This window comes from Rhinoraja longicauda, chromosome 1 (assembly GCF_053455715.1).
Source record: "Rhinoraja longicauda isolate Sanriku21f chromosome 1, sRhiLon1.1, whole genome shotgun sequence".
In the NCBI taxonomy this organism is placed as follows: Eukaryota; Metazoa; Chordata; class Chondrichthyes; order Rajiformes; family Arhynchobatidae; genus Rhinoraja; species Rhinoraja longicauda.
Genome location: NC_135953.1, coordinates 141,955,041 through 141,981,409, shown reverse-complemented (window position 1 = coordinate 141,981,409; position 26,369 = coordinate 141,955,041). Strand labels below are relative to the sequence as shown.

The window sequence follows — 26,369 nt, the reverse complement described above, 5'->3', positions numbered from 1 at the left end:
AGCTCACATCCTCTAGTCCTGGCAACATCCTCGTAAATCTTCTAAGAACCCTTTCAAGCTTGACAATATCTTTCACATAACATGGTGCCCAGAACTGAACACAATACTCTAAATGGGGTTAAAGTAAGAACTGTTGCTGTAGGAGTAGAGGTTTAAAAGTGTGGAGCGATTGTAATGTGTGATTGTAATCTGTGACCGGCTCACAAAGAGTTGCCTGGGCTGGGTGCCATCTAGGTACATAGGTACTAGTGGAGTTGGGGCATGTTGGTCAACATGGATGGGCTGGGCTAAAGGGCCTGTTTCCGTGCTGTATAACACTGAATGGGACTAGTGTAGATGGGGCATGTTAGTCAACATGGATGGGATGTACTGAAGGGCCTGTTTCCATGTACTAAATGGGACTAGTGTAGATGGGGCATGTTGGTCAACATGGACAAGTTGGGCTGAAGGGCCTGTTTCAGTGCTGCACGACTGGTTGAGTCTCTGATCCTGTGTGACCAAGTTAGAAACATAGAAACATAGAAAATAGGTGCAGGAGGAGGCCATTTGGCCCTTCGAGCCAGCACCGCCATTCATTGTGATCATCCACAATCAGTAACCTGTGCCTGCCTTCTCCCCATATCCCTTGATTCCACTAGCCCCTAGAGCTCTATCTAACTCTCTTTTAAATTCATCCAGTGAATTGGACTCCACTGCCCTCTGTGGCAGAGAATTCACAAATTCACAACTCTCTGGGTGAAAAAAGGTTTCTTCTCACCTCAGTTTTAAATGGCCTCCCCTTTATTCTTAGACTGTGTGGCCCCTGGTTCTGGACTCCCCCAACATTGGGAACATTTTTCCTGCATCTAGCCTGTCCAGTCCTTTTATAATGTTATACGTTTCTATAATAAACGGTAAGTCCTAACACAAACCATCCCGGACATCTATCTATACATGGCACCATCACTTCAGTGGAATCAAAGAGTCGACTTACCTCTTGTCAGAGGAGGGCAGGGACTTGGGGGGCTCGATCCTGATCTCGGGGTCCCACTCGCCAGGAGGAAGCACGATCACCTCATCGAGAAACTCGTCAATGCCGGCCAGCAGATCTTCATTGTCCTTGGCCTTATAGGCCACGTCGTGAAACAGCTGACCAGGTTGACAGGGAGAAACAGGGGCATTTCAATGATCAGTAGACAACAAAGCCAAGTGCCACAAAGACAAATTTTCCGGCCTCTTCCCCGACTGGGAAAGTAGCGACGGAGAGGCCATTTGGTCTCTCAACCCTATACTATCTTGGGTCCCTTCAGGTTTAACCATGGTCCACTTGAATGTCAGAATAGGTTAGGGTTGCCAACTTTCTCACTCCCAAATACGGGACAAAGGGTGACGTCACCGCCCCGTGCCCCACGTGACCTCACCCAGCCAGCGGCCACGTGCTCCCGCTCCACCAATGGTGGTTGCCCGGGCCGGGAGGCGGGTTGCTATGCAATCTCCGTCAGGCGGCGCCCGGACCTCCGGGCCTACAGTGGCCCCCGGGCCTACAGCGCCATCCGGGCCTACAGCGCTATCAGGGCCTACAGCGCCCCCCGGGCCTACAGTGCCCCCTGGGCCTAATACGGGACAAGGGCGGTCCTGTATGGGACAAATCAATTTAGCCCAAAATACGAGATGTCCCAGCTAATACGGGAAAAAGGGCATCACAGTGGTGCAGTGGGTAGAGCCACCACTCACAGCACCAGAGACACAGGCTCCATCCTGACCTTGAGTGCTGCCTGTGTGGAGTTTGCATGTTCTCCCTGTGACTGTGTGGGTTTTCTTCGGGTGCTCCGGTTTCTTCCCACATCCCAAAGACGTGCGGGTTTGTAGGTTAATTGACCCTCTGTAAATTGCCCCTAGTGTGCAGGGAGTGGATAGGGTTGCCAACTGTCCCATATTAGCCGGGACATCCCGTATTTTGGGCTAAATTGATATGTCCCGTATTAGGCCCGCACATCATTATAGGCCCTGACACTGTAGGTCCGGACAGTGTAGGTCCGGACAGTGTAGGCCCGGACAGTGTAGGCCCGGACAGTGTAGGCCCGGACAGGCTTGTATACACTGGAAGACTAGGCTTGTATACACTGGAATTTAGAAGGGTGAGAGGAGATCTTATTGAAACATATAAGATTATTAAGGAATTGGACACGCGAGAGGCAGGAAACATGTTCCCAATGTTGGGGGAGTCCAGAAACCAGGGGCACAGTTTAAGTATAAGGGGTAGGCCATTTAGAACGGAGATGAGGAAAAACTTTTTCACTCAGAGAGTTGTGAATCTGTGGAATTCTCTGCCTCAGAAGGCAGTGGAGGCCAATTCTCTGAATGCATTCAAGAGAGAGCTAGATAGAGCTCTTAATGATACCGGAGTCAGGGGGGTATGGGGAGAAGGCAGGAACGGGGTACTGATTGAGAATGATCAGCCATGATCACATTGAATGGCGGTGCTGGCTCAAAGGGCCGAGTGGCCTCCTCCTACACCTATTGTCTATTGAGATGTTGTGGAGTCGCGTGCGGGCACCACAAGGCATCGATGGTCTCACCTCGTCAGACATGAGTGTCCCGATGGCCCTGCCGATCTCGTGGTAAGACTTGGCCTTCCCCTTCGGTCCCAGCAGAACAAACAGGAACCTTTAATAAACACAACAACAGGTTTAATCTCACAGGCAATCTGTAGACTTTAGACATACAGCGCGCAAACAGGCCCTTCAGCCCACCAAGTCTGGGAAAACAGGCCCTTCAGCCCACCAAGTCTGGGAAAACAGGCCCTTCAGCCCACCAAGTCTGGGAAAACAGGCCCTTCAGCCCACCAAGTCTGGGAAAACAGGCCCTTCAGCCAACCAAGTCTGGGAAAACTCTGCACGCTAGCGCCATCTGACACGCTTGGGGGAGTTTACCAAAGACAATTAACCCATAAACCTGCAAGTCTCTAGCACTGAGAGGCAGCAAATCTACTGCCATGTCACCGTGTTATAGGAAAGGATGTTGTAAAAAGGAACTACAATCGTTGCTTTATCCCAAAGATGGACACAGAGTGCTGGAGTAACTCAGCGGGTCAGGCAGCATCTCTGGAGAACATGGACACAGAGTGCTGGAGTAACTCAGCGGGTCAGGCAGCATCTGTGGAGAACATGGACACAGAGTGCTGGAGTAACTCAGCGGGTCAGGCAGCATCTGTGGAGAACATGGACACAGAGTGCTGGAGTAACTCAGCGGGTCAGGCAGCATCTCTGGAGAACATGGACACAGAGTGCTGGAGTAACTCAGCGGGTCAGGCAGCATCTCTGGAGAACATGGACACAGAGTGCTGGAGTAACTCAGCGGGTCAGGCAGCATCTCTGGAGAACATGGATAGGTGATGTTTCAGGTCGAGATCCTTCCTCAGTTTGGATTCCTTTTCTCTAGAGATGCTGCCTAGAGTGCTGACAGTGTCCAAGGCTTACAGCATCCGGGCCTACAGCAGCCCCCGGGCCTACACTGTCCGGGCCTACAGCAGCCCCCGGGCCTACACTGTCCGGGCCTACAGCAGCCCCCGGGCCTACACTGTCCGGGCCTACAGCAGCCCCCGGGCCTACACTGTCCGGGCCTACAGCAGCCCCCGGGCCTACACTGTCCGGGCCTACAGCAGCCCCCGGGCCTACACTGGTCGTACCAACAGCGGCCCGCAGGCCTACAGCGTTCGGACCTACAGCGTCCGGACCTACAGCATCTGGGCCTACACTGTCCGGGCCTACAGCGGCCCCCGGGCCTACAGTGACCGGGCCTACAGCGACCCCCCGGGCCTAATACGAGATAAACCAGTTTAGCCCAATATACGGGATGTCCCAGCAAATACAGGACAGTTGGCAACCCTAGTGCTAGTGTACGGGGTGATCGCTGGTTGGTGTGGACTCGGTGGGCTGAAGGGCCTGTATCTCTAAGGTCTAAAGTAAAGTTGTCCCAGCCAGCAAACCCCAGAGTCGGCACCGCGCCAGACGGCGACCTGTGACCCCCGACCCCCGACCCATCAGCGGGCACTGCCGCTCACCCACCTGGTTGGCACAGGGACCTCGGTCAATGCCCCCAACATCACGGCCTGTTGAAGGCGGACAAAGGCAATGAAGGGGGTCTCCAGGAAGTCCACCTCCCCCACCAACACGTTGGAGGCCTCAGCATCACGGGGCAGCTTCTTCATGAACTTGTTCTTCAGCTGCGGCAAGAAAAACAGGTGTGAGCACGAGAGCCTCAGCTACAGGAGGGTGAGGCCGGGCAGCAGAGAGGCTGCTGACCCAACCCGACCCAACCCAGCCCAACCCACCCCAGCCCGACCCAACCCGACCCAACCCAACCCAGCCCAACCCAACCCAGCCCAGCCCAGCCCAGCCCAACCCAACCCACCCCAGCCCGACCCAACCCGACCCAACCCGACCCAACTCAACCCAACCCAGCCCAACCCAACCCAACCCAACCCAACCCAACCCAACCCAGTCCATCCCAACCCAGTCCATCCCAACCCAGTCCATCCCAACCCAGCACAGCCCAGCCCAAACCCAACCCAACTCAGCCCAGCCCAACCCAGCCCATCCCAACCCAACCCAGCCCATCCCAACCCAACCCAGCCCATCCCAACCCAACCCAACCTACCTGAACATCACCTGAATGATCCAACCCAACCCAACCCACCTGAACATCACCTGAATGGCCCAACCCAACCCACCTGAACATCACCTGAATGATCCCAACCCAAATATCACCTGTCTACCTTCTCCACAGATGCTGCCTGACTGTGTCTGGGCCTACAGTGTCCAGGCCTGCATCCCCCCTCGGGCCTAATACTGGACAAGGGCGGTCCCATATGGGGCAAACCAATTTAGCCCAAAATACAGGATGTCTCGGCTAATAGAGGACCGTTGGCAACTCTATTGCGGTAGGAACTATAAAACACATCTAAAAGACATTTGGACATGCTATTACTAGGGAGAAGGTGCTTGGGAAGCTGAAAGGGCTGAAGATGGATAAGTCACCTGGACCGGATGAACTGCACCCCTGGGTTCTGAAGGAGCTGGATTTGGAGATTGTGGAGGCATTAATTGTGATCTTTCAACAATCACGAGAGTCAGGGGTGGTTCTAGATGATTGGAATATTTCCAATATTACTCCGCTGTTCAAGAAGAGAGCAAGGCAGAAGAATGGAAACTATATGCTGGTTAGCCTGACAACAGTGGTTGGTACTATTTTAGTGTCCATTATAAATAGGGTTGCCAACTGTCCCGTATTAGCCGGGACATCCCGAATTTTGGACTAAATTGGTTTGTCCCGTAGAGGACCGCCCTTGTCCTGTATTAGGCCCGGGGGGCACTGTAGGCCCGGACAGTGTAGGTCCGGACAGTGTAGGCCCGGGGGCCGATATAGGCCCGGACAGTGTAGGTCCGGTCAGTGTCGGTCCGGACATTGTAGGACCAGACAGTGTAGGCCCTGACAGTGTAGAATCGGACAGTGTAGGCCCGGACAGTGTAGGTCTAGTCAGTGTAGGTCAGTCAATGTACGTCAGGTCAGTGTCGGTCCGGACATTGTAGGACCAGACAGTGTAGGCCCGGGCAGTGTAGGATCGGACAGTGTAGGCCCGGACACTGTAGGTCCGGACAGTGTAGGTCAGTCAATGTACGTCCGGTCACTGTAGGTGCGGACAGTGTAGGTCTGGACAGTGTAGGTCCAGTCAGTGTAGGTCGGTCAATGTAGTCCAGTCACTGTAGGCCCGGACACTGTTGCTCCGGACACTGTAGGCCTGGACACTGTAGGTCCGGTCAGTGTCGGCCAGGACAGTGTAGGTCCGGACAGTGTAGGCCCGGTCAGTGTAGGTCCGGACAGTGTAGGTCCGGACAGTGTAGGTCCGGACAGTGTAGGCCCGGTCAGTGTAGGTCCGGCCAGTGTAGACCCGGCCAGTGTAGGTCTGGCAGTGTAGGTCCGGCCAGTGTAGGCCCGGACAGTGTAGGCCCGGACAGTGTAGGCCCGGACAGTGTAGGTCCGGACAGTGCAGGCCCGGACAGTGTAGGTCCGGACAGTGTAGGCCCGGACAGTGCAGGTCCAGACATTGCAGGTCCAGACAGTGTAGGCCCAGACAGTGCAGGTCCAGACATTGCAGGTCCAGACAGTGTAGACCGTTTGTCCCTTATTTGGGAGTGAGATAGTTGGCAACCCTAATGTGGCCTGACCAAAGTCGGATAGACCTGCATGATGATTTCCTGACTCTTGTACTTAATGCACCGACTGACGAAGGCAAATTATATGTGTAGACTTCCCATCTTTGGTGTGGGAGGTGAGGTCACTTGTAAGGGTGATATTCATTCTGCTTCCTTGCATGTGATCCTATTACATTCCCACAAGCTGCATAGCCTGACAGCCATTATCACCAGATGTATGGCAGTCTCCTGACAGTCTCCTGTTGGGGTTGTGTAATTTGCTTATTTTATTGCTCTAATTGTTGGACTGTGGGTGACGAAATTTCGTCAAATAAAGATATCCTGAATCCTGAATCCCTGCCACTTGACTGGATTCTCACCAGGATCTGAGGGACAACTTTTTCACACAGAAGGTGGTTCGTACATTAGTTTAGTTTAGTTTTCAGTAACAGCGCAGGAACAGGCCGTTCGGCCCACCGGGTCCGCGCTGACCAGCGATCCCCGCACATTAAAACCATCCTACACCCACTAGGAACAATTTTTACATTTACCCAGCCAATTAACCTACAAACCTGCACATCTTTGGAGCATGGGAGGAAACCGAAGATCTCGGAGAAAACCCACGCAGGTCACGGGGAGAACGTACAAACTCCATACAGACGGCGCCCGTATCGGGATGGAACCCGGGTCTCTGGCGCTGTGGGGCAGCAACTCTACCGCTGCGCCACCGTGCCGCCCCAATGGAATCAACTGCCAGAGGGGGTAGTTGAGGCAGGTACTATCACAACAATTACAATACATTTTTACAGGTACATGGTCAGGGAGGCCTCTTGTGGCAGCTCATTCCATTTACCAACCCACCCTCTGTGTGGAAAAGTTGCTCCTCAGATTCCTTTCAAATCTTTCCCCTCTCACCTTAAATCTAGCTCCTTTATTTCTGTGATCAGGCTTCTGAACGGCCCTTCCATAAGCTAGGGTACCGTCCGATTCACCTCTACCCCATTGCGAACATTGGACTTTGTCTGTGGAATTGACGCGCTACAATGCTGAGAACTACACACTGATCTTCCATAACATTGATTATCTTGTTACAATGGCACCTATCAAGGGGTGGGATATATTAGGCAGCAAGTGAACAGTCAGTTCTTGAAGTTGATGTGTTGGATGCAGGAGAAATGGGCAGGAGTAAAGACCTGAGCGACTTTGACAAGGGCCAAATTGTTATGGCCAGACGACTGGGTCAGAGCATCTGTGAAACGGCAAGGCTTGTGGGGTGCTCCCGGTCAGCAGTGGTGAGTACCGACCGACAGTGGTCCGAGGAGGGACAAACCACAAACCGGCGACAGACAGGGTGCTGGGCGCCCAAGGCTCATCGATGCGCGAGGACAACGAAGGCTATCCCGTCTGGTCCGAACCGACAGAAGGTCGACTGTGGCACAAGTCACAGAAAATGTTAATGGTGGTCACGGGAGGAATGTGTCACAATACACAGTGCATCGCACCCTGCTGCGTATGGGGCTGCACACGGAGGACCAACAGCATATTAGGCAGGTGGGCATAATGCTTTGGCTGATCGGTGTGTATTCTGCACTCTGTATCTTCCCCTTTGCTCCACCTACTGTACTTGAGTTTGACTTGATTGTATCTATGTGCAGTATTACCTGATCTGGATTGAATAGCATGCAGAACAAAGCTCTTCACTGTACCTCGGTACACGAGACAGTAGTAAACCTGCAGCTAAACGTTGGCGAGCGGGGACTTGATGGGCCGAAGGGCCTGTCTCTGCACAGCATCCCTCTCTCTCTCTCTCTCTCTCTCTTGCTTACCTGATCCTTGTCGGGCTTGTCGGAGATGTCGTTCATGCTGGCTGTGGTCGGGTGGCAGTGGTTCATCGCCGGGCTACCTGGAAGAGAAAACCACTGGTGGCTTCAAACAAGACAGGGCGGGTGGTCCCCAGGGCGGGTGGTCCCCAGGGCGGGTGGTCCCCAGGGCGGGTGGTCCCCAGGGAACTGGGTCAAGAAGCAGACAGCATGGAGAACAGATTCAGGAGGGAAGCCGCTAGCACTGTTATAGAAGCAGTCTCACTCTGCACGTTAAGTTAGCACCTGCACCATCTTTAATCGGACTGTACTAGACTTTACCTTGCACTAAACGTTATTCCCTTTTATCCTGTATCTGTACACTGTGGACGGCTGGATTATAATCATATACAGTCTATCCGCTGACTGGTTAGCACGCAACATACGCTTTTCACTGTACCTCAGTACATGTGGCAATAAACTACACTACGCTACACATCACTAACCTAAACTAAACATTTCAGCAAAGCATTCCACAAGGTTCCACATGATAGGCTGCTCTGGAAGGTTTGATCGCATGGGATCCAAGGAGAGATAGCTGAATGGATAGCAAATTGGCTCCATGGAAGGAAGCAGAGGGTGATAGTGGAAGGTTGCTTCTCAGACTGGAGGCCTGTGACTAGTGGTGTGCCTCAGGGTTCGGTGCTGGGCCCGTTACTGTTTGTCTTCTACATCAATGATTTGGATGAGAGCACACAGGGCAAGATTAGCAAGTTTGCTGATGATACAAAAGTGGGCGGTTTTGCAGATAGTGAAGATGGTTGTGGAGTCTGAAGAAGGGTGAGGTGGGCATGTGCAGGGCAGTGGGTGGTGGGGGCCTGGGGTGGTGGTGGAGGGCAGTGTGTGGTGGGGGCCTGGAACGTGCTGTGGGGGTGGAGGGTGAGGTGGGGCAGTGGGTGGTGGGGGCCTGGGGTGGTGGTGGAGGGCAGTGTGTGGTGGGGGCCTGGAACGTGCTGTGGGGGTGGAGGGTGAGGTGGGGAGTGGGTGGTGGTGGAGGGTGAGGTGGGGAGTGGGTGGTGGTGGAGGGTGAGGTGGGGCAGTGGGTGGTGGTGGAGGGTGAGGTGGGGAGTGGGTGGTGGTGGAGGGTGAGGTGGGGCAGTGGGTGGTGGGGGTCTGGAACGTGCTGTGGGGGTGGAGGGTGAGGTGGGGCAGTGGGTGGTGGGGGCCTGGGGTGGTGGTGGAGGGCAGTGTGTGGTGGGGGCCTGGAACATACTGTGGGGGTGGTGGTAGAGGGTGAGGTGGGGCAGTGGGTGGTGGGGGCCTGGGGTGGTGGTGCAGGGCAGTGTGTGGTGGGGGCCTGGAACATACTGTGGGGGTGGTGGTAGAGGGTGAGGTGGGGCAGTGGGTGGTGGGGGGCTGGGGTGATGGTGGAGGGCAGTGTGTGGTGGGGGCCTGGAACATACTGTGGGGGTGGTGGTAGAGGGTGAGGTGGGGCAGTGGGTGGTGGGGGCCTGGGGTGGTGGTGCAGGGCAGTGTGTGGTGGGGGCCTGGAACATACTGTGGGGGTGGTGGTAGAGGGTGAGGTGGGGCAGTGGGTGGTGGGGGCCTGGGGTGGTGGTGCAGGGCAGTGTGTGGTGGGGGCCTGGAACATACTGTGGGGGTGGTGGTAGAGGGTGAGGTGGGGCAGTGGGTGGTGGGGGCCTGGAGTGGTGGTGGAGGGCAGTGTGTGGTGGGGGCCTGGAACATACTGTGGGGATGGTGATAGAGGCAGACACGATAGTGGCATCACATAGGCTTTGGAACAAGGACGTGGATATACAGGCAACGGAGGGACATGGATCACGTGCGGGCGGAGGAGGTTAGTCTAACTTGGCATCATGTTCAGCAGGGGCATTGCGGGCCGAAGGGCCTGTTCCTTTGATGGACTGTTCTACGTCCTAATGCAGTGAGATAGGAGAGAGTAATCTCCACACACTCAAGATTCACGAGGATGTTGCCAGGACCTGAGGGCCTGAGCTATCGGGAGAGGTCGGGCAGGCAAGGACTCTATTCCTTGGAGCGCAGGAGGATGAGGGGTGATCTAATCGAGGCGTATAAAATCCCAAAGGTCGTGGATATAGTAACTCATTTTCCCAGAGTAGGGGAATCGAGGACCAGAGGACAGAGCTTTAAGGTGAGAGGGGTAAGGTTCAATAGGAACCTGAGAGGTAACGTTTCACACAGAGGGTGGTGGGTGTATGGTACGAGCCGCCAGAGGAGGTAGTTGAGGCAGGGACTATAACGATATTTAAGACATTTGGACAGGTACATGGATAGGACAGGTTTAGAGGGATATGGGCCAAACGTGGACAGGTGGGACTAGTGTAGATGGGACATGTTGGTCGGTGTGGGCAAGTTGGGCCGCAGGGCCTGTCTCCAGACTGTGTGACTCTGTGCTGCCTGACCCACTGAGTACCTACAGCACTTTGTATTCAACATAAGTTCCAGCATCTGCACAAAAGAGGTAGAATCTGAGAGTGAATCCTTTGCAATTTGCAGTGAAACCATTGTTTAGTTTAGTTTAGTTTAGAGATACAGCGCGGAAACAGGCCCTTCGGCCCACCGGGTCCGCGCCGACCAGCGATCCCTGCACATTAACACTATCCTACACACACTAGGGACAATGTTTACATTTACAAGCCAATTAACCTACATACCTGCACGTCTTTGGAGTGTGGGAGGAAACCGAAGATCTCGGAGAAAACCCACGCAGGTCACGGGGGGAACGTACAAACTCCGTACAGACAGAACCGGTAGTCGGGATGGAACCCGGGTCTCCGGCGCTGCATTCGCTGTAAGGCAGCAGTTCTACCGCTGCACCACCGTGACCGGCCTAGCCATTGATGGAACCTCTGCAGCAGGTCGCTGCTAGTTTACATTTGGACAGGCTTACTGTACATTTCCACAAAGGTGGTGCACCGTGTCCTTTCCACCACACTGTGGACCAAACGCCTTGTTATTTGCTGCAGTCTCTCCACCCCACTCGTTCAGAACCAGGAAGGAAAGACAAGGGTCTCGATCCGCTGCTGGAGACTTTGTGCCGTGCCAAAGTCCTTGCAAAGCCCACTCAGTTGAAGGGTGACGTCACGGTGGGATTTGCTGGTGAGCTTCCGGCTTTAACGGGGCTTTAGATAATGGAGCGAAGGGGAGGGGACTGCAATTAGGGTTGCCAACTTCCTCACTCCCAAATAAGGGACAAAAGGTGATGTCACCACCCCGTGCCCCACGTGACCTCACCCAGCCAGCGGCCATGTGCTCACGCTCCACCAATGGTGGCCGCCCAGGCCTGGAGGTGGGTTGCTATGCAACCTCCGTTTGGTGGCGCCCGGGCCTCCGGGCCTACACTGTCCAGGCCTACACTATCCAGGCCTACACTGTCCAGGCCTACACTGCCCGGGCCTGCAGTGTCCGGGCCCGCAGTGTCCGGGCCTACAGCGTCCGGGGCCTACAGCGTCCGGGCCTACAGCGTCCGGGCCTACAGCGCCCCTCGGGCTAATATGGGACAAGGGCGGTCTCGTATGGGACAAACCAATTTAGCTCAAAATACGGGATGTCCTGGGTAATACGGAACGTCCTGGGTAATACGGGACAGTTGGCAACCCTAACAGCAATAGAGATACCTAATCCTCAACATCCATTAAAGGCCCTGCAGCAGCCTGGGGCTCGCCTGGAACGGGCACCGCTCATAACAACTAGAGCGCGGACTGGACTTGGAAAATGGTGCCAAAACATGGCGCCTCTTGCATGTGGGATCAGTGGACTATATCTGTACACCTGCTAATCGGGGATGTGCTTGGGTATGGCAATACTCTACTGGGCTGTAGGGAAGAAAATAATTTCACTGAGCGTTTGCACTTTGCACATGGGGCAATAGAAGCACTAGTGAACATCAGAGGACTGCCCATCAAAGTTTCAGTCACCTTAAGAGGCTGATTATGGAGGTGAGTTTGTTTTGAGACAAGTTGTCTAAATACAATCGACTGCTTCATTAGTGGACTTACTATCTCACTCCCCCCACCCCCCACTCTTCTCTTCCTGCCCTTTAATGGTCAAATTGTCCCCCTCTCCCATAGTCAGAGTTCAACGTCCACACCAAACCTAATCACAGTTCAAAATTGATCAAAAGATACAGCGCGGAAACAGGCCCTTCGGCCCACCGAGTCCGTGCCAACCAGCGATCACCCCGTACACTAACACTATCCTGCACACTGGGGACAATTTACAATTATACACAAGCCAATTAGCCTGCAAACACTGGACATCTTTGGAGTGTGGGAGGAATCCAGAGAAAACCCACACAGGTCACGGGGAGAACGTGCAAACTCCGTACAGACAGCACCCGTGGTCAGGATGGAACCCGGGCCTCCGGCGCTGTGAGGCAGCAACTCTACCACTGCGCCACCGTGCTTTAATGGGGGCCACTGCTGATCTTCTGTTCGTGAGGGAGCCGTGGTACCTGAGACTGATCTTTGGCCTAGACCACACTCCCGCCCGCCCATCGCTGGCCGTGTCCTCTCGACACGGGTGCACCGTCCGGGCAGTGCCAGGCACCGGCTCCAAGGGACCTGCAATGTCCTGGTCCCGGCCTCAGTACACCAGCCACCTTCCCGAGCCTCAGGCTGAGGGGAGGCAGCGCCAACCAGCCACCAGGCGTTTAGGAACCGCAAGGCAAACGGCACGACAGAAACGACAAAGCCAATGGCAAGAGCAACAGAGATGGCAGCAGAACGGGTTGGCAGCGAGACGGAGAGGGGGAAAGGTGAAATGAAAGAGTGCGGGGATGTAATCACAAGTCATCACCAGGGGACTAGCCGATGAATCGTATCAGCCAGTCATTGGATGCTGTTAAACACACTGACCAGCACAATGACGCACATACTTTCCATTTCGAAATATTGGCACGTTTATTCCAATTTCCCAAATTTGCAAGATTTATCCCAGGGCTTCAATCAATGCTGATCAATTCAATCAATGGCCAAATGACTGCCAATAATTAAAATCCAACACTTGTGATTATCCAACTCAACGTCAAAAGATACAGAGTGCTGGAGTAACTCAGCGGGTCAGGCAGCATCTCTGGAGAACATGGACACAGAGTACTGGAGTAACTCAGCGGGTCAGGCAGCATCTCTGGAGAACATGGACACAGAGTGCTGGAGTAACTCAGCGGGTCAGGCAGCATCTCTGGAGAACATGGGTAGGTGATGGTTTGGGTGGAGACCTTGTCTGAAGAAGGATTCTGACCCAAAAAAATTCCTGTCCATGTTCTCCAGATTCCTTCTGTCTCCAACAGAACATTGAATTGGATTGGAAACATGCAATCTCTGCAGGTAACGGCACAATTCCCATCACACTGGTCAATGCAGTTAAACAAGCACATAAATTATACTGGAGACCCATCTAATGCATATCCTTCTGCTTTAGAAATAATGAATCATCAGGGTAGTCGTTTGCAGAGTGCTGGAGTAACTCAGCGGGTCAGGCAGCATCTGTGGAGAACATGGACACAGAGTGCTGGAGTAACTCAGCGGGTCAGGCAGCATCTGTGGAGAACATGGACACAGAGTGTTGGAGTAACTCAGCGGGTCAGGCAGCATCTGTGGAGAACATGGACACAGAGTGCTGGAGTAACTCAGCGGCTCAGGCAGCATCTCTGGAGAACATGGACACAGAGTGCTGGAGTAACTCAGCGGCTCAGGCAGCATCTCTGGAGAACATGGACACAGAGTGCTGGAGTAAACATATAAAATCATAAAAGGACTGGACAAGCTAGATGCAGGAAAAATGTTCCCAATGTTCCCAATGTTGGGGGAGTCCAGAACCAGGGGTCACAGTCTAAGAATAAAGGGGAGGTCATTTAAAACTGAGGTGAGAAGAAACCTTTTCACCCAGAGAGTTGAGAATTTGTGGAATTCTCTGTCACAGAGGGCAGTGGAGAGTTAGATAGAGCTCTAGGGGCTAGTGGAATCAAGGGATATGGGGAGAAGGCAGGCACGGGTTACTGATTGTGGATGATCAGCCATGATCACAATGAATGGCGGTGCTGACCCGAAGGGCCAAATGGCCTCCTCCTGCACCTTTTCTACGTTTCTGTTTCTATGAGTATTGTGTTTACAGTACTGTTGTGCTGTTGAAAGTAAGATTTTTTTTGTTCTGTTTTGGTACATGACAATTGAACACTCTTAACTTGAGTTAAATCCACAAGATTCAGCAATTACACTCAGCATGTCTCCTGGTTCATTCCATGCTTCATAAGTTGTAAGAGCAGAATTAGGCCATTCGGCCCAACAAGTGTATTTCTGCTTTCTCCCCATAACCCCTGACACCAGCACTAATCAAGAATCTGTCAATCTCTGCATTAAAAATACCCACTGACTTGGCCTCCACAGCCAAATGGCATTGAATTCCACAGATTCACTACCGTCTGACTAAATAAATTCCTCCTCATCTCCTCCCTAAAGGAACGTCCTTTAATTCTGAAGCTAGACTCTCCCACTAATGGAAACATCCTCTCCACATCCACTCTATCCAGGCCGCTCACTATTCTGTACGTTTCAATGAGGTCCCCCCTTATCCTTCTAAACTCCAGCGAGTACAGGCCCAGTGCCGACAAAAGCTCATCATATGTGAACCCTAATTATCCCCGGGATCTCCAACTGTGGTTGACATCAAATGATCAGGTGTTGCCCCAACTATATTGTGCAGAGACGTAAACATTTTTCAAGGATAAATGTCTTCCCCGATTTTGGGTGCCAACTTCCTCACTCCCAAATAAAGTACAAGGTGGTGCCCCACGTGACCTCACCCAGCCAGCGGGCCACGTGCTCTCGCTCCACCAACGGCGGCCACCTCCGTCAGGCAACCTCCGTCAGGCAGCGCCCGGGCCTACACTCTCCGGGACTACAGAGGCCCCCGGGCCTACAGTATCCAGGCCTACAGTGGTCCCCAGGCCTACAGTGTCCGGGCCTACAGTGTTCGGCCTACAGTGTCCGGGCCTACAGTGTCCAGACCTACAGTGTCCAAACCTACAGTGTCCAGGCCTACAGTGTCCAGGCCTACAGTGTCCAGGCCTACAGTGTCCGGGCCTACAGTGTCCGGGCCTACAGTGTCCGGGCCTACAGTGTCCGGGCCTACAGTGTCCAGCCTACAGTGTCCAGGCCTACAGTGTCCAGGCCTACAGTGTCCAGGCCTACAGTGTCCAGGCCTACAGTGTCCAGGCCTACAGTGTCCAGGCCTACAGTGCCCCCCGGGCCTAATACAGGTCAAGGGCGGTCCCGTACGGGACAAACCAATTTAGTCCAAAATACAGGATGTCCCGGCTAATACGGGACAGTTGGCAATGGGTTTGCCCCAATGGGCTTGATTTGAAAATTTGATGGAAATTGAGGCAAATTGATGAATTTATTTCAACCAACGTGGTTACATTTCAATTAATTCAGAAGCCCTTGTCAGGAAGGATATGCAATAGTAGAGATGATTAAATTTACAAATCAATATAAAACAATTGGAGAACACAATCAGTACACTTTTAAACGCACAATGGGATGAACTTTGTGAGACAAATCTCCCAATGTTTGACTACAGTTAAGGGCGGCACTGGTTTTATTTGACAAATGTTTTATTTGAAACGCGTCATTTGAAAACTAGACTTTCAACATTTTTGGATTTTTAATATTAGAAACAAAATTTTCAAAACGAAAAATTATTTATCAAATTAGGTGGTCAAGTCATTAAAGAGCTCTGAACACAAAGTGCTGGAGTAACTCAGTGGGTCAGGCAGCATCTCTGGAGAACATGGACACAGAGTGCTGGAGTAACTCAGCGGGTCAGGCAGCATCTCTGGAGAACATGGACACAGAGTGCTGGAGTAACTCAGCGGGTCAGGCAGCATCTCTGGAGAACATGGACACAGAGTTGGAGTAACTCAGCGGGTCAGGCAGCATCTCTGGAGAACATGGACACAGAGTGCTGGAGTAACTCAGCGGGTCAGGCAGCATCTCTGGAGAACATGGACACAGAGTGCTGGAATAACTCAGCGGGTCAGGCAGCATCTCTGGAGAACATGGACACAGAGTGCTGGAGTAACTCAGCGGGTCAGGCAGCATCTCTGGAGAACATGGACACAGAGTGCTGGAGTAACTCAGCGGGTCAGGCAGCATCTCTGGAGAACATGGACACAGAGTGCTGGAGTAACTCAGCGGGTCAGGCAGCATCTCTGGAGAACATGGACACAGAGTGCTGGAGTAACTCAGCGGGTCAGGCAGCATCTCTGGAGAGAAGGAAAGGGTAACTTTTCGGGTCAAGACCCTTCTTCAGACTGATGTCAGGGGAGAGGGCGGGACAAAGATAGAATGTCGTCAGAGACAGGAAGACTGGTGGGAGAACTGGGAAGGGGGAGGGGATAGAGGGGGAAAGCAGGGACTATCTGAAGTTAGAGAAGTCAATGTTCATACCACTGGGGTGTAAGCTGCCCAAGCGAAATACGAGGTGCTGTTCCTCCAATTTGCGCTGGGCCTCACTCTGACAATGGAGGAGGCCCAGGACAGAAAGGTCAGACTGGGAGTGGGAGGGGGAGTTGAAGTGCTGAGCCACCGGGAGATCAGGTCGGTTAAGGCAGACTGAGCGGAGGTGTTGAGTGAAACGATCGCCAAGCCTGCGCTTGGTCTCGCCGATGTAGAGAGGTTGACAGCTGGAACAGCGGATACAGTAGATGAGGTTGGAGGAGGTGCAGGTGAACCTCTGCCTGACCGACAGCACTTTGTGTTCACCATAAGGTTCCTTGTGTCCACCTGAAGCAGTTTCTAGGATCGCCAGCAGTGTGGACTGCTCTGTGGCCTGGCACCTTGTGGTCCACGCTGAGCTCTGGGTACCCATCGATGAGCACCCTGGGGGCCATGGCTTTGTGCCTCGCACAGACGATGGAGGGAGGAACCACAGCCAGGTCTCCACCCCCTCCCATTCCCTGTACAACTGAGGCATCGGAGTGACACAGGGGATAAACTCTCACAAAGCTCACCCTGGGCAAAATCACAGACCGCATCTACGCCACAACCAACACTTCTGAACGATTCCATGTATGGCATTCATACCCAAAGATGTGGCAGTGATTGACCGGCTTGTGTTGGGGGTCATTGATGGTCTCACCATTACTGTGCCAGTTGGGGGATGGGAACAGCACGGACATTGTGGGCCGAAGGGTCATTTCCTTCGCTGTGCAGTTCTACATTCCACGTACGTACTCATAGAACGGGCCACAATGTCCGTGCTGAACATGACACGGGTTATCTTTTAAATGTTGTGGGAGCATTGAACGCACGGGACAAGACAGGACAGGAACAGGCCCTTCGGCCCACAATGTCCATGCCAAGATCAACTTCTATCTGTCTGCATGTAATCCCTCCTTGACCTAGACATATACAGCTCATCCCAGACACCCACTACCCTCTGCTTGGCAAATAGCTCCGCTTTCACAAGTTTCAATAGACAATAGGTGCAGGAGGAGGCCATTCAGCCCTTCCTGCCAGCACCCCCATTCACCGTGATCATGGCTGATCATCCACAATCAGTGCCTGCCTTCTCCCCATACCCTCTGACTCCGCTATCTTTAAGAGCTCTATCTAGCTCTCTCTTGAAAGCATCCAAGAAAATTGGCCTCCACTGCCTTCTGAGGCAGAGAATTCCACAGCTTCACAACTCTCTGGGTGGAAAAGTTTTTCCTCATCTTCGTTCTAAATGGCCTATCCCTTATTCTTAAACTGTGGCCCCTGGTTCTGGACTCCCCCAACATCGGGAACATATTTCCTGCCTCTAGCTTATCCAATCGCTCAGGTTCCTATTAAATCATTCCCCTCTCACCTTCAACCTATATCCTCTGCTTCTCGATTCCCCCACTCTGGGAAAAATAATCTGTGCATCCACTCTATCTATTCCTCTCATGATTTTGTACACCTCTATAAGATCTCCCCTCATCCTCCTGCGCTCAATGGAATAGAGACCCAGCCTACTCAACCTCTCCCTGTAGCTCACTTCCTCTAGTCCTGGCAACATCCTCGTAAGTCTTCTCTGCACCTTCTCCAGCTCGATAGGAAACATAGAAAATAGGTGCAGGAGGAGGCCATTCGGCCCTTCGAGCCAGCACCGCCTTTCATTGTGATCGTGGCTGATCATCCCCAATCAGTAACCCGTGCCTGCCTTCTCCCCATATCCCTTGATTCCACTAGCGCCTAGAGCTCTATCTAACTCTCTCAAATTCATCAGTGAATTGGCCTCCACTGCCCTCTGTGGCAGAGAATTACACAAATTCACAACTCTCTGGGTGAAAAAGTTTCTCACCTCAGTTTTAAATGGCCTCCCCTTTATTCTTAGACTCTGGCCCCTGGTTCTGGACTCCCCCAACATTGGGAACATCTTCCCAGCTTGGTGACATCCTTCTTTCTGCAGTGTGAGCAAAACTGGACACAATACTCTGCCCTCATCTTGCACAAGTGTAACACAAGATGCCAACCTCGATGCCAAGTTCTATGCCGAGAAGATTCCCTGATTCCAGATTGTATTGGGAGGGGATTGGAAGAGGAGACCCGTGAATTAGCCGGTCAGTCAGTGCTCCATCTACCAGCCCGGTCCGATGCACAGGTGGAAGGCTAGAGATAGGAACACTAAGTGTGTGGTGAAGGAGTGTTTCTTCCCATGTAACGTCAGAGTGTTGCCCTGACAGGCACTCAATGGGACCAGCTGCCGTCTATTTAGGAACTATTTCATCGAATGCAGTGGAGGATCCTGATAGTCAGGGGCAAGGATTCGACGGGGTACATGGACGTCACCGCCCCACGTGACCTCACCCAGCCAGCGGCCACGTGCTCCCGCTCCGTGGACAACCTGAGCCTTTGCCCCAGCTGCACGCAAAGACAAGGGCACTCCGGATGAAAGTTTAGTTTGGTTTGCTTTAGAGATACAGCGCGGAAACAGGCCCTTCGGCCCACCAGGTCCGCGCCGACCAGCAATCCCCGCACACTAACACTATCCTACACCCACTGGGGACAATTTTTACACTTGCCCAGCCAATTAACCTATAAACCTGCACATCTTTGGCGTGTGGGAGGAAACCAAAGATCTCGGGGAAAACCCACGCAGGTCACGGGGAGAACGTACAAACTCCGTACAGACAGCGCCCGTAGCCAGGATGGAACCGGGTCTCCGGCGCTGCGTTCGCTGTAAGGCAGCAACTCTACCGCTGCGCCACCGTGACCGCCGGGACGGACTGCACGCGGCAACAAACCCATCCCACGTGGGGTTAACGGAAGGGGAGACGCGGTGAGGTGCCGCGGTGGGGGGGACGCTCGGCAAGGTAGGGCCTGTCACTAACGGTACGCACAGTGGTGGAGCCAGGGGAACCGGTGGCAATGCGCACCGCGCTTTGGTGAGGGGCTCATCATGGCAGTTCATCAGCTCAGGCCACAGGAGCAGAAACAGGCCATTCAGCCCATCGAGTCTACTCCGCCATTCAATCATGGCTGATCTATCTCTCCCTCCTATCCCCATTCTCCTGCCTTCTCCCCATAACCCCTGACACCCGCACTAATCAAGAATGTGTCCACCTTCACTTTAAAAATACCCACTGACTTGGCCTCCACAGCCATCAGTGGCAATGAATTCCACAGATTCACCACCCTCTGACTCATCTCCTGTATAAAGGTGGGCAGGGGTGGGGGAGGGGGGTAGAGGAGGGAGGTTGTGGGTGGGGTGCTGGAGCAGTAGGAGGTTCGGATGAGCAGGTTGCTCTTGCTTTGAGCCAGCAAAGGTTCCATGGGCCAAATGGCCTCCTTCCTTGCTGTGCAAAGCTCAGCAATTCCATCCAAAATATTCTCTGAACATTTCACATGTTCTTCACACAGAGGGAAGCGGGAGACCGAAGAAATGTTGTTCATGGGGTGGCCAACTTCCTCGCTCCCAAATAGTGGGCCGGGAGGCTGGTTGCTATGCAACCTCCGTCAGGTGGTGCAAGGGCCTCCGGGCCTACAGTTGCCCCCGGACCTAGTGTCCGGGCCTATACTGTCCGGGCCTACACTGATAGCTTTGGAGAGGGTGCAGAGGAGATTCACCAGGATGCTGCCAGGGATGAAGGGCCTCGGCTATGAGGAGAGACTGAGCAGACTGGGGTTGTTTTCCCTGGAGCAGAGAAGGCTGAGAGGGGACATGATCGAGGTGTACAAGATCATGAGGGGCATAGATAAGGTAGATGGCGGGGAACTTCTTCCACTGGTGGAAGGTTCAACAACGAGGGGACATAGATACAGGATAAGGGGAGGGAGGTTTCGGGGGGATGTGAGAAAGAACTTTTTCACCCAGAGGGTGGTTGGAGTCTGGAACTCACTGCCTGGGGTGGTGGTGGAGGCGGGAACACTCACAACGTTTAAGAGGCATTTGGATGGGCACTTGAAATGCTACAACATTCAGGGCTACGGTCCAAATGCGGGAAAATGGGATTAAAATTAGACTGTGTTTGGTAACGGGCGGCGCGGACACGATGGGCCGAAGGGCCTCTTTCTGTGCTGTAGGACTCTATGACTCTATGACTGTCCGGGCCTACACTGTCCGGGCCTACAGCGGCCCCTGGGTCTACAGTATTCGGGCCTACAGTATCGGGGCCTACAGTATCCGGGCCTACAAAGACCGGGCCTACAGTGTCCGGGCCTACACTGTCCTTGCCTACAGTGCTCCCCGGGCCTATTACAGAACAAGGACAGTCCCGAACGGGACAAACCAATTTAGCCCAATATATGGGATATCCCAGCTAATACGGGACAGTTGGCAACACTAGGTACTGAAGTGCAAAACGTAAAATGCTGGGGAATCTCAGCAGGTCAGGTGGCATCTGTGGAGGGGTACTGGACAGATGACATTTCAGGTCAGGACCCATCTTCAAATGTTGCCTGACTTGTTGAGTTATCGAGCACATTGTTCTGTGCTCATTATTCCAGCATCTGCAGCTTCTTGTGCCTCAAGTGTATTACAGAAGAGGGAACCAAGTTTAGTTTAGAGATACAGCATGGAAACAGGCCCTTCGGCCCACTGAGTCCATGCCAACCATCCATCACCCGTTCACACTGGTTCTATGTTATCCCACTTTCTCCTCCACTCCCTGCACACTAGGGGTAATTTACAGAGGGCCAATCAGCCCACAAACCCGCACGTCTTTGGGGTGTGGGAGGAAACCGGAGCACCCGGAGAAAACCCATGCTGTCACAGGGAGAACGTACAAACTCCACACAGACAGCCCCTGAGATCAGGATGGAAGCCGGGTCTCTGGCGCTGTGATGCAGCGGATCTACCCACTACCCTGATGGTCGCATTTAAGGTACAGAACGGCACGGTGGCGCAGCGGTAGAGTTGCTGCCTCACAGCGCCGGAGACCCGGGGTCCATCCTGACCACGGGTGCTGTCTGTACGGGGTTTGTACGTTCTCCCTGTGACCTGCGTGGGTTTTCTCCGGGTGCTCCGGTTTCCTCCCACACTCCAAAGACGTGCGAGTTTGTAGGTTAATTGGCTTTGGTAAAAATTGTAAATTGTCCCTCATGTGTAGGATAGTGCTAGTGTACAGGGTGATCGCTGGTCGGCACGGACTCCATGGGCCGAAGGGCCTGTTTCCACGCTGTATCTCTGAAGTAAAGTAACGCAAAGTCTAAAGTACAGATAGACGTGGTTTAAGTAAATGATGGATGAGTTGGAAGTCAGACTGAGCTGCTGGGGTGTTGTGTGAATGAGTTCCGACCCATTAATGCTGTGATATCTTTGTGCATTGGAGAGAGCTGGTGGCCAGAGGAGTATTTCAGGAAATGGTTGTTCAGTTTCTAGTACAGGGGTGGGTCGGCCAACTTCCTCACTCCCAAATACGGGACAAGGTGACGTCACCGCCCCGCGCCCCACGTGAGCTCACCCAGCCAGCGGCCACATGCTCCCGCTCCACCAATGGCGGCCGCCCGGACCGGGGGGCGGTTTGCTACACAACCTCTGTTAGGCGAACACACTCGGCCCCGCTCCCTGAACACACTCTGGGCCTACACTGTTGCGGCCTACAGGCCTACAGTATCCGGGCCTACAGTGTCCGTGCCTACAGCGCCCCCACGGGCCTACAGCGTCCGGGCTTACAGTGTCCGGGCCTACACTGTTGCGGCCTACAGCGGCCCACGGGCCTACAGCGTCCGGGCCTACAGCGTCCGGGCCTACAGTGTCCCCCCGGGCCTACAGCGTCCGGACCTACAGCGCCCCCTGGGCCTAATACGGGACAAGGGAGGTTCTGTACGGGACAAACCAATTTAGCCCAATATACGGGATGTCTCCCGGCTAATACGGGACAGTTGGCAATCCTAGTTAGCAGTCAAGTACAATTTCCTTTGCACGATATGAGACCATACATGTAGGGGAGGCAGGGAAGATGTTAGTGGTGATGCGGGCCACAATGGTGGGCTAGTAAGGAGGGAGGAGACTGCAGCAAGTGGGCTCCTGCATTACCATTATCGGAGGTGGAAAACAGCCTACTTGCACTGGACACGGTCTTGCCGATCTCCGCCAGGGAGCGCAGGTTGGATTTCTTGGTCTGGTGCCGATGTTTCCGCAGCAGAGTGTAGGTCACCTTCTCCTTCAGTTCGGCCTTCAGCAGCCCCTTACCCACCTGCTCCTCGATGATCAGTTCTGGAGGAACACACAGCGTCATACAACACACACACGGCATAGAACACGCAACGTACCACATGCAGCATAGAACACACAACGTTCCACACGCAGCATAGAACACGCAACGTGCCATACAGCATAGAACACGCAACGTGCCACATGCAGCATAGAACACACAACATACCACATGCAGCATACAGCATAGAACACGCGACATACCACATGCAGCATAGAACACGCAACGTGCCACATGCAGCATAGAACACGCAACATACCACATGCAGCATAGACCACACAACATGCCACATGCAGCATAGAACACGCAACATACCACATGCAGCATAGAACACGCAACGTGCTACGTACACCATACAACATGCAGCATAGAACATGCAACATGCCATATACAGCATACAACATGGAGCTTAGAACACATAACATGCCACATACAGCATGCAGCATAGAACAAGCAACGTGCCACATACAGCATGCAGCATACAGCATAGAACACGCAACATACCATATGCAGCATAGAACACGCAACGTGCCACATACCGCATGCAGCATACAGCATAGAACACGCAACGTGCCACATACAGCATAGAACACACAACGTGCCACATGCAGCATAGAACACGCAACATACCACATGCAGCATACAGCATAGAACATGCGACATACCACATGCAGCATAGAACACGCAACGTGCCACATGCAGCATAGAACATGCAACATGCCACATGCAGCATAGACCACGCAACATGCCACTTGCAGCATAGAACACGCAACATACCACATGCATAGAACACGCAACGTGCTACATACACCATACAACATGCAGCGTAGAACATGGAGCATAGAACATGCAACATGCCATATACAGCATACAACATGGAGCTTAGAACATGGAGCATAGAACATGCAGCATGCCACATACAGCTTGCATCATACAATATACAACATACAGCATGCAACATTCAACATACATCATACAGCATTCAACATACAACATGCCTCATCAATATGCAGCATAGAACATGCAACCTAGAGCATGCAAACTAGAAACTGTAACGTACAACGTATGACACACAACATGTGACACACAACATGCGACGTATAATGTGACACACACCATGCAACATACAACACGCAACACATAACATAGTACAGAACTCAATGGGCTGAATGGCTTAATTCTGTTCCCATGCCTCATGACCCCTGGCTTAAGGAAGAGCTTTTGCTCAACCTCCCGTCCTTGAGTTTGCCTTGATTGCAACCATGCATCTGATCTGACGTGATAGCATGCAAAACAAACACAGGACATGGTTGCACTGAATGTTGTGCCCGAGATCCTTAATCGTAATCTGTGCACTGTGGACGGCCTGATTGTATTCATGGATAGTCTTTTCTTTCACTGGAGAGCACGCAAACAAAGCCTTTACACTGTACCTCAGTGCACGTGACAACAATAAACTCAACTAAACTTGGAACATAGAACAGTACAGCACAGGAACAAGTCCTGCACCTAGGGGTGCCAACTATCTCACTCCCAAACACGGGACAAGGTGACTCCACCAATGGTGGCTGCCCGGGCCAGGAGGCGGGTTGCTACGCAACCTCCGTTAGGCGGCACCTGGGCCTCTGGGCCTACACTGACCGGGCCTACAGCGGCCCCCAGGCCTACACTGTCCGGGCCTACAGTGTCTGGGCCTACACTGTCCGGGCCTACAGTGTCCGGGCCTACAACATCAGGGCCTACAGTGTCCGGGCCTACAGCATCCAGTCCTACAGTGTCCGGGCCTACAGTGTCCGGGCCTACAGCGTCAGGGCCTACAGTGTCCGGGCCTACAGCGTCCAGTCCTACAGTGTCCGGGCCTACAGCGTCCGGGGCTACAGCGCCCCCCGGACCTAATACGGGACAAGGGCGGTCCCGTACGGGACAAACCAATTTAGCCCAAAAGACGGGATGTCGCGGCTAATACGGGACAGTTGGCAACCCTAGTGTTGAACACAATGCCAAGATAAACTACCTTCTCTTCCTGCATCTGATCCATAGCCCTCCGTTCCCTGCATTTCCATGTGTGTATTTGACACATTTCTGTCCCTTTTTAGCCTTAGCATCTTACATGGACCATAGATCACTGCAGCACAGGGGCAGGCCCTATGGCCCACACTGTGTGCTGAGCATGACAGAAGTCAAACTAATCTCCTCCGCTTTGCTTTGCATGCAATCCAATCAGCTCAGATAATACTGTACACAGATACAAGCAAGCCAATCAGAAGGCATTGGAGGCCAATTCACTGGATGGTTTTAAAAGAGAGTTAGATAGAGCTCTAGGGGCTAGTGGAATCAAGGGATATGGGGAGATGGCAGGCACAGGGTACTGATTGTGGATGATCAGCCATGATCACAATGAATGGCGGTGCTGGCTCGAAGGGCTGAATGGCCTCCTCCTGCACCTATTGCCTATATTTTCTGTAATAAGCCCAAAACTAATGTCGGTCGTGCGTTAAGGTGACATCCACATCATGTCCCAACAGGCTGCTTACCCACTATCTGTGGCAACGTGGAAGCCTCCATGTCTAAGATGACCGTCCCTTTCTCCAGACAGGTGCGGAGCTCAAACAGGCTGTGCAGGGAGAGTGTGGCCACGTGAGGCTTGCTCCACCTCTCTCCTCCTTCCTCCACCTTCTCCTCAAACTTGATCCACCTGGGGGACAGCAAAAAGGAGGATTAGAAGAGGCCTTGTCCCACCCAGCCCTGGCCCAGCAGTGCTGTCGCCAACTTGTTCAACCAGTGACCAGCACACACGGTGGCGCAGCGGTATAGTTGCCGCCTTACAGCGAATGCAGCGCCGGAGACCCGGGTTCCATCCAGACTACGGGTGCTGTCTGTACGGAGTTTGTACGTTCTCCACGTGACCTGCATGGGTTTTCTCCGAGATCTTCAGTTTCCTCCCACACTCCAAAGATGTGCAGGTTTGTAGGTTAATTGGCTTGGTAAATGTAAACATTGTCCCTATTGGGTGTGGGATAGTGTTAATGTGTGGGGATCGCTGGTCGGTGGGCCAAAGGGTCTAGTTCTGCATCGTATCTCTTTAGATTAGTTTAGAGATACAGCACGGAAACAGGCCCTTCGGCCTACCGGGTCCGCGCCGACCAGCGATCCCCGCACACTAACACTATCCTACAACCATTAGCGACAATTTTTACATTTACCAAGCCAATTAACCTACTGCCTGACCCGCTGAGTTACTCCAGCACTCTGTGTCTATCTTCGGAGCTGTGGACTGTTGGTCCGGTGACACAGGTTCGAATCCCCAGCTTGGCAGCTTTAGAATTTGCTCAGTTAAATAACTCAGGACTTAGAAAAGAAACGAATCTTAAAATCACAAGACACAGGAGCAGAATGAGACCATTCAGCCCATCGAGTCTGCTGTGCCTCTCAATCATGGCTGATCTATCTTTCCCTCTCAACCCTCTCAAATAACTTTCCCTCTCGAATAAACATCATTGTGGTGTATGAATGAATTAAATTGAGGGGCCTTGTCCCTGAGTGTGTAATATTTGCCGACATCAGGTATCAATATTTATTCTGTAAATAGCTTGACAACTAAACGTTGGGTCAAGCATCACTCTCCACCATAATGTGGTACTGTTTACACGGTTGAATAGATTCATGCACACA

At 53.0% G+C, this 26,369-nt stretch overlaps 1 protein-coding gene across 4 annotated transcripts in view; it reads right to left on the bottom strand.

Moving 5' to 3' along the window:
- Positions 1-26,369, bottom strand: part of LOC144597902 (electrogenic sodium bicarbonate cotransporter 1-like) — a 176,072-nt gene that overhangs the window by 103,381 nt on the left and 46,322 nt on the right. For 2 of the 4 annotated variants that reach the window (XM_078407694.1, XM_078407675.1), the window contains exons 5-10: positions 25,232-25,392; positions 22,520-22,699; positions 8,000-8,076; positions 4,047-4,204; positions 2,559-2,646; positions 974-1,128 (exon numbers count right to left, since the gene is read on the bottom strand). In XM_078407694.1, the coding sequence (XP_078263820.1) occupies positions 974-1,128; positions 2,559-2,646; positions 4,047-4,204; positions 8,000-8,076; positions 22,520-22,699; positions 25,232-25,392 (819 nt within the window). The remainder of the gene's footprint in view (positions 1-973; positions 1,129-2,558; positions 2,647-4,046; positions 4,205-7,999; positions 8,077-22,519; positions 22,700-25,231; positions 25,393-26,369) is intronic. The other 2 variants (XM_078407703.1, XM_078407685.1) reach the window with 1 other exon arrangement.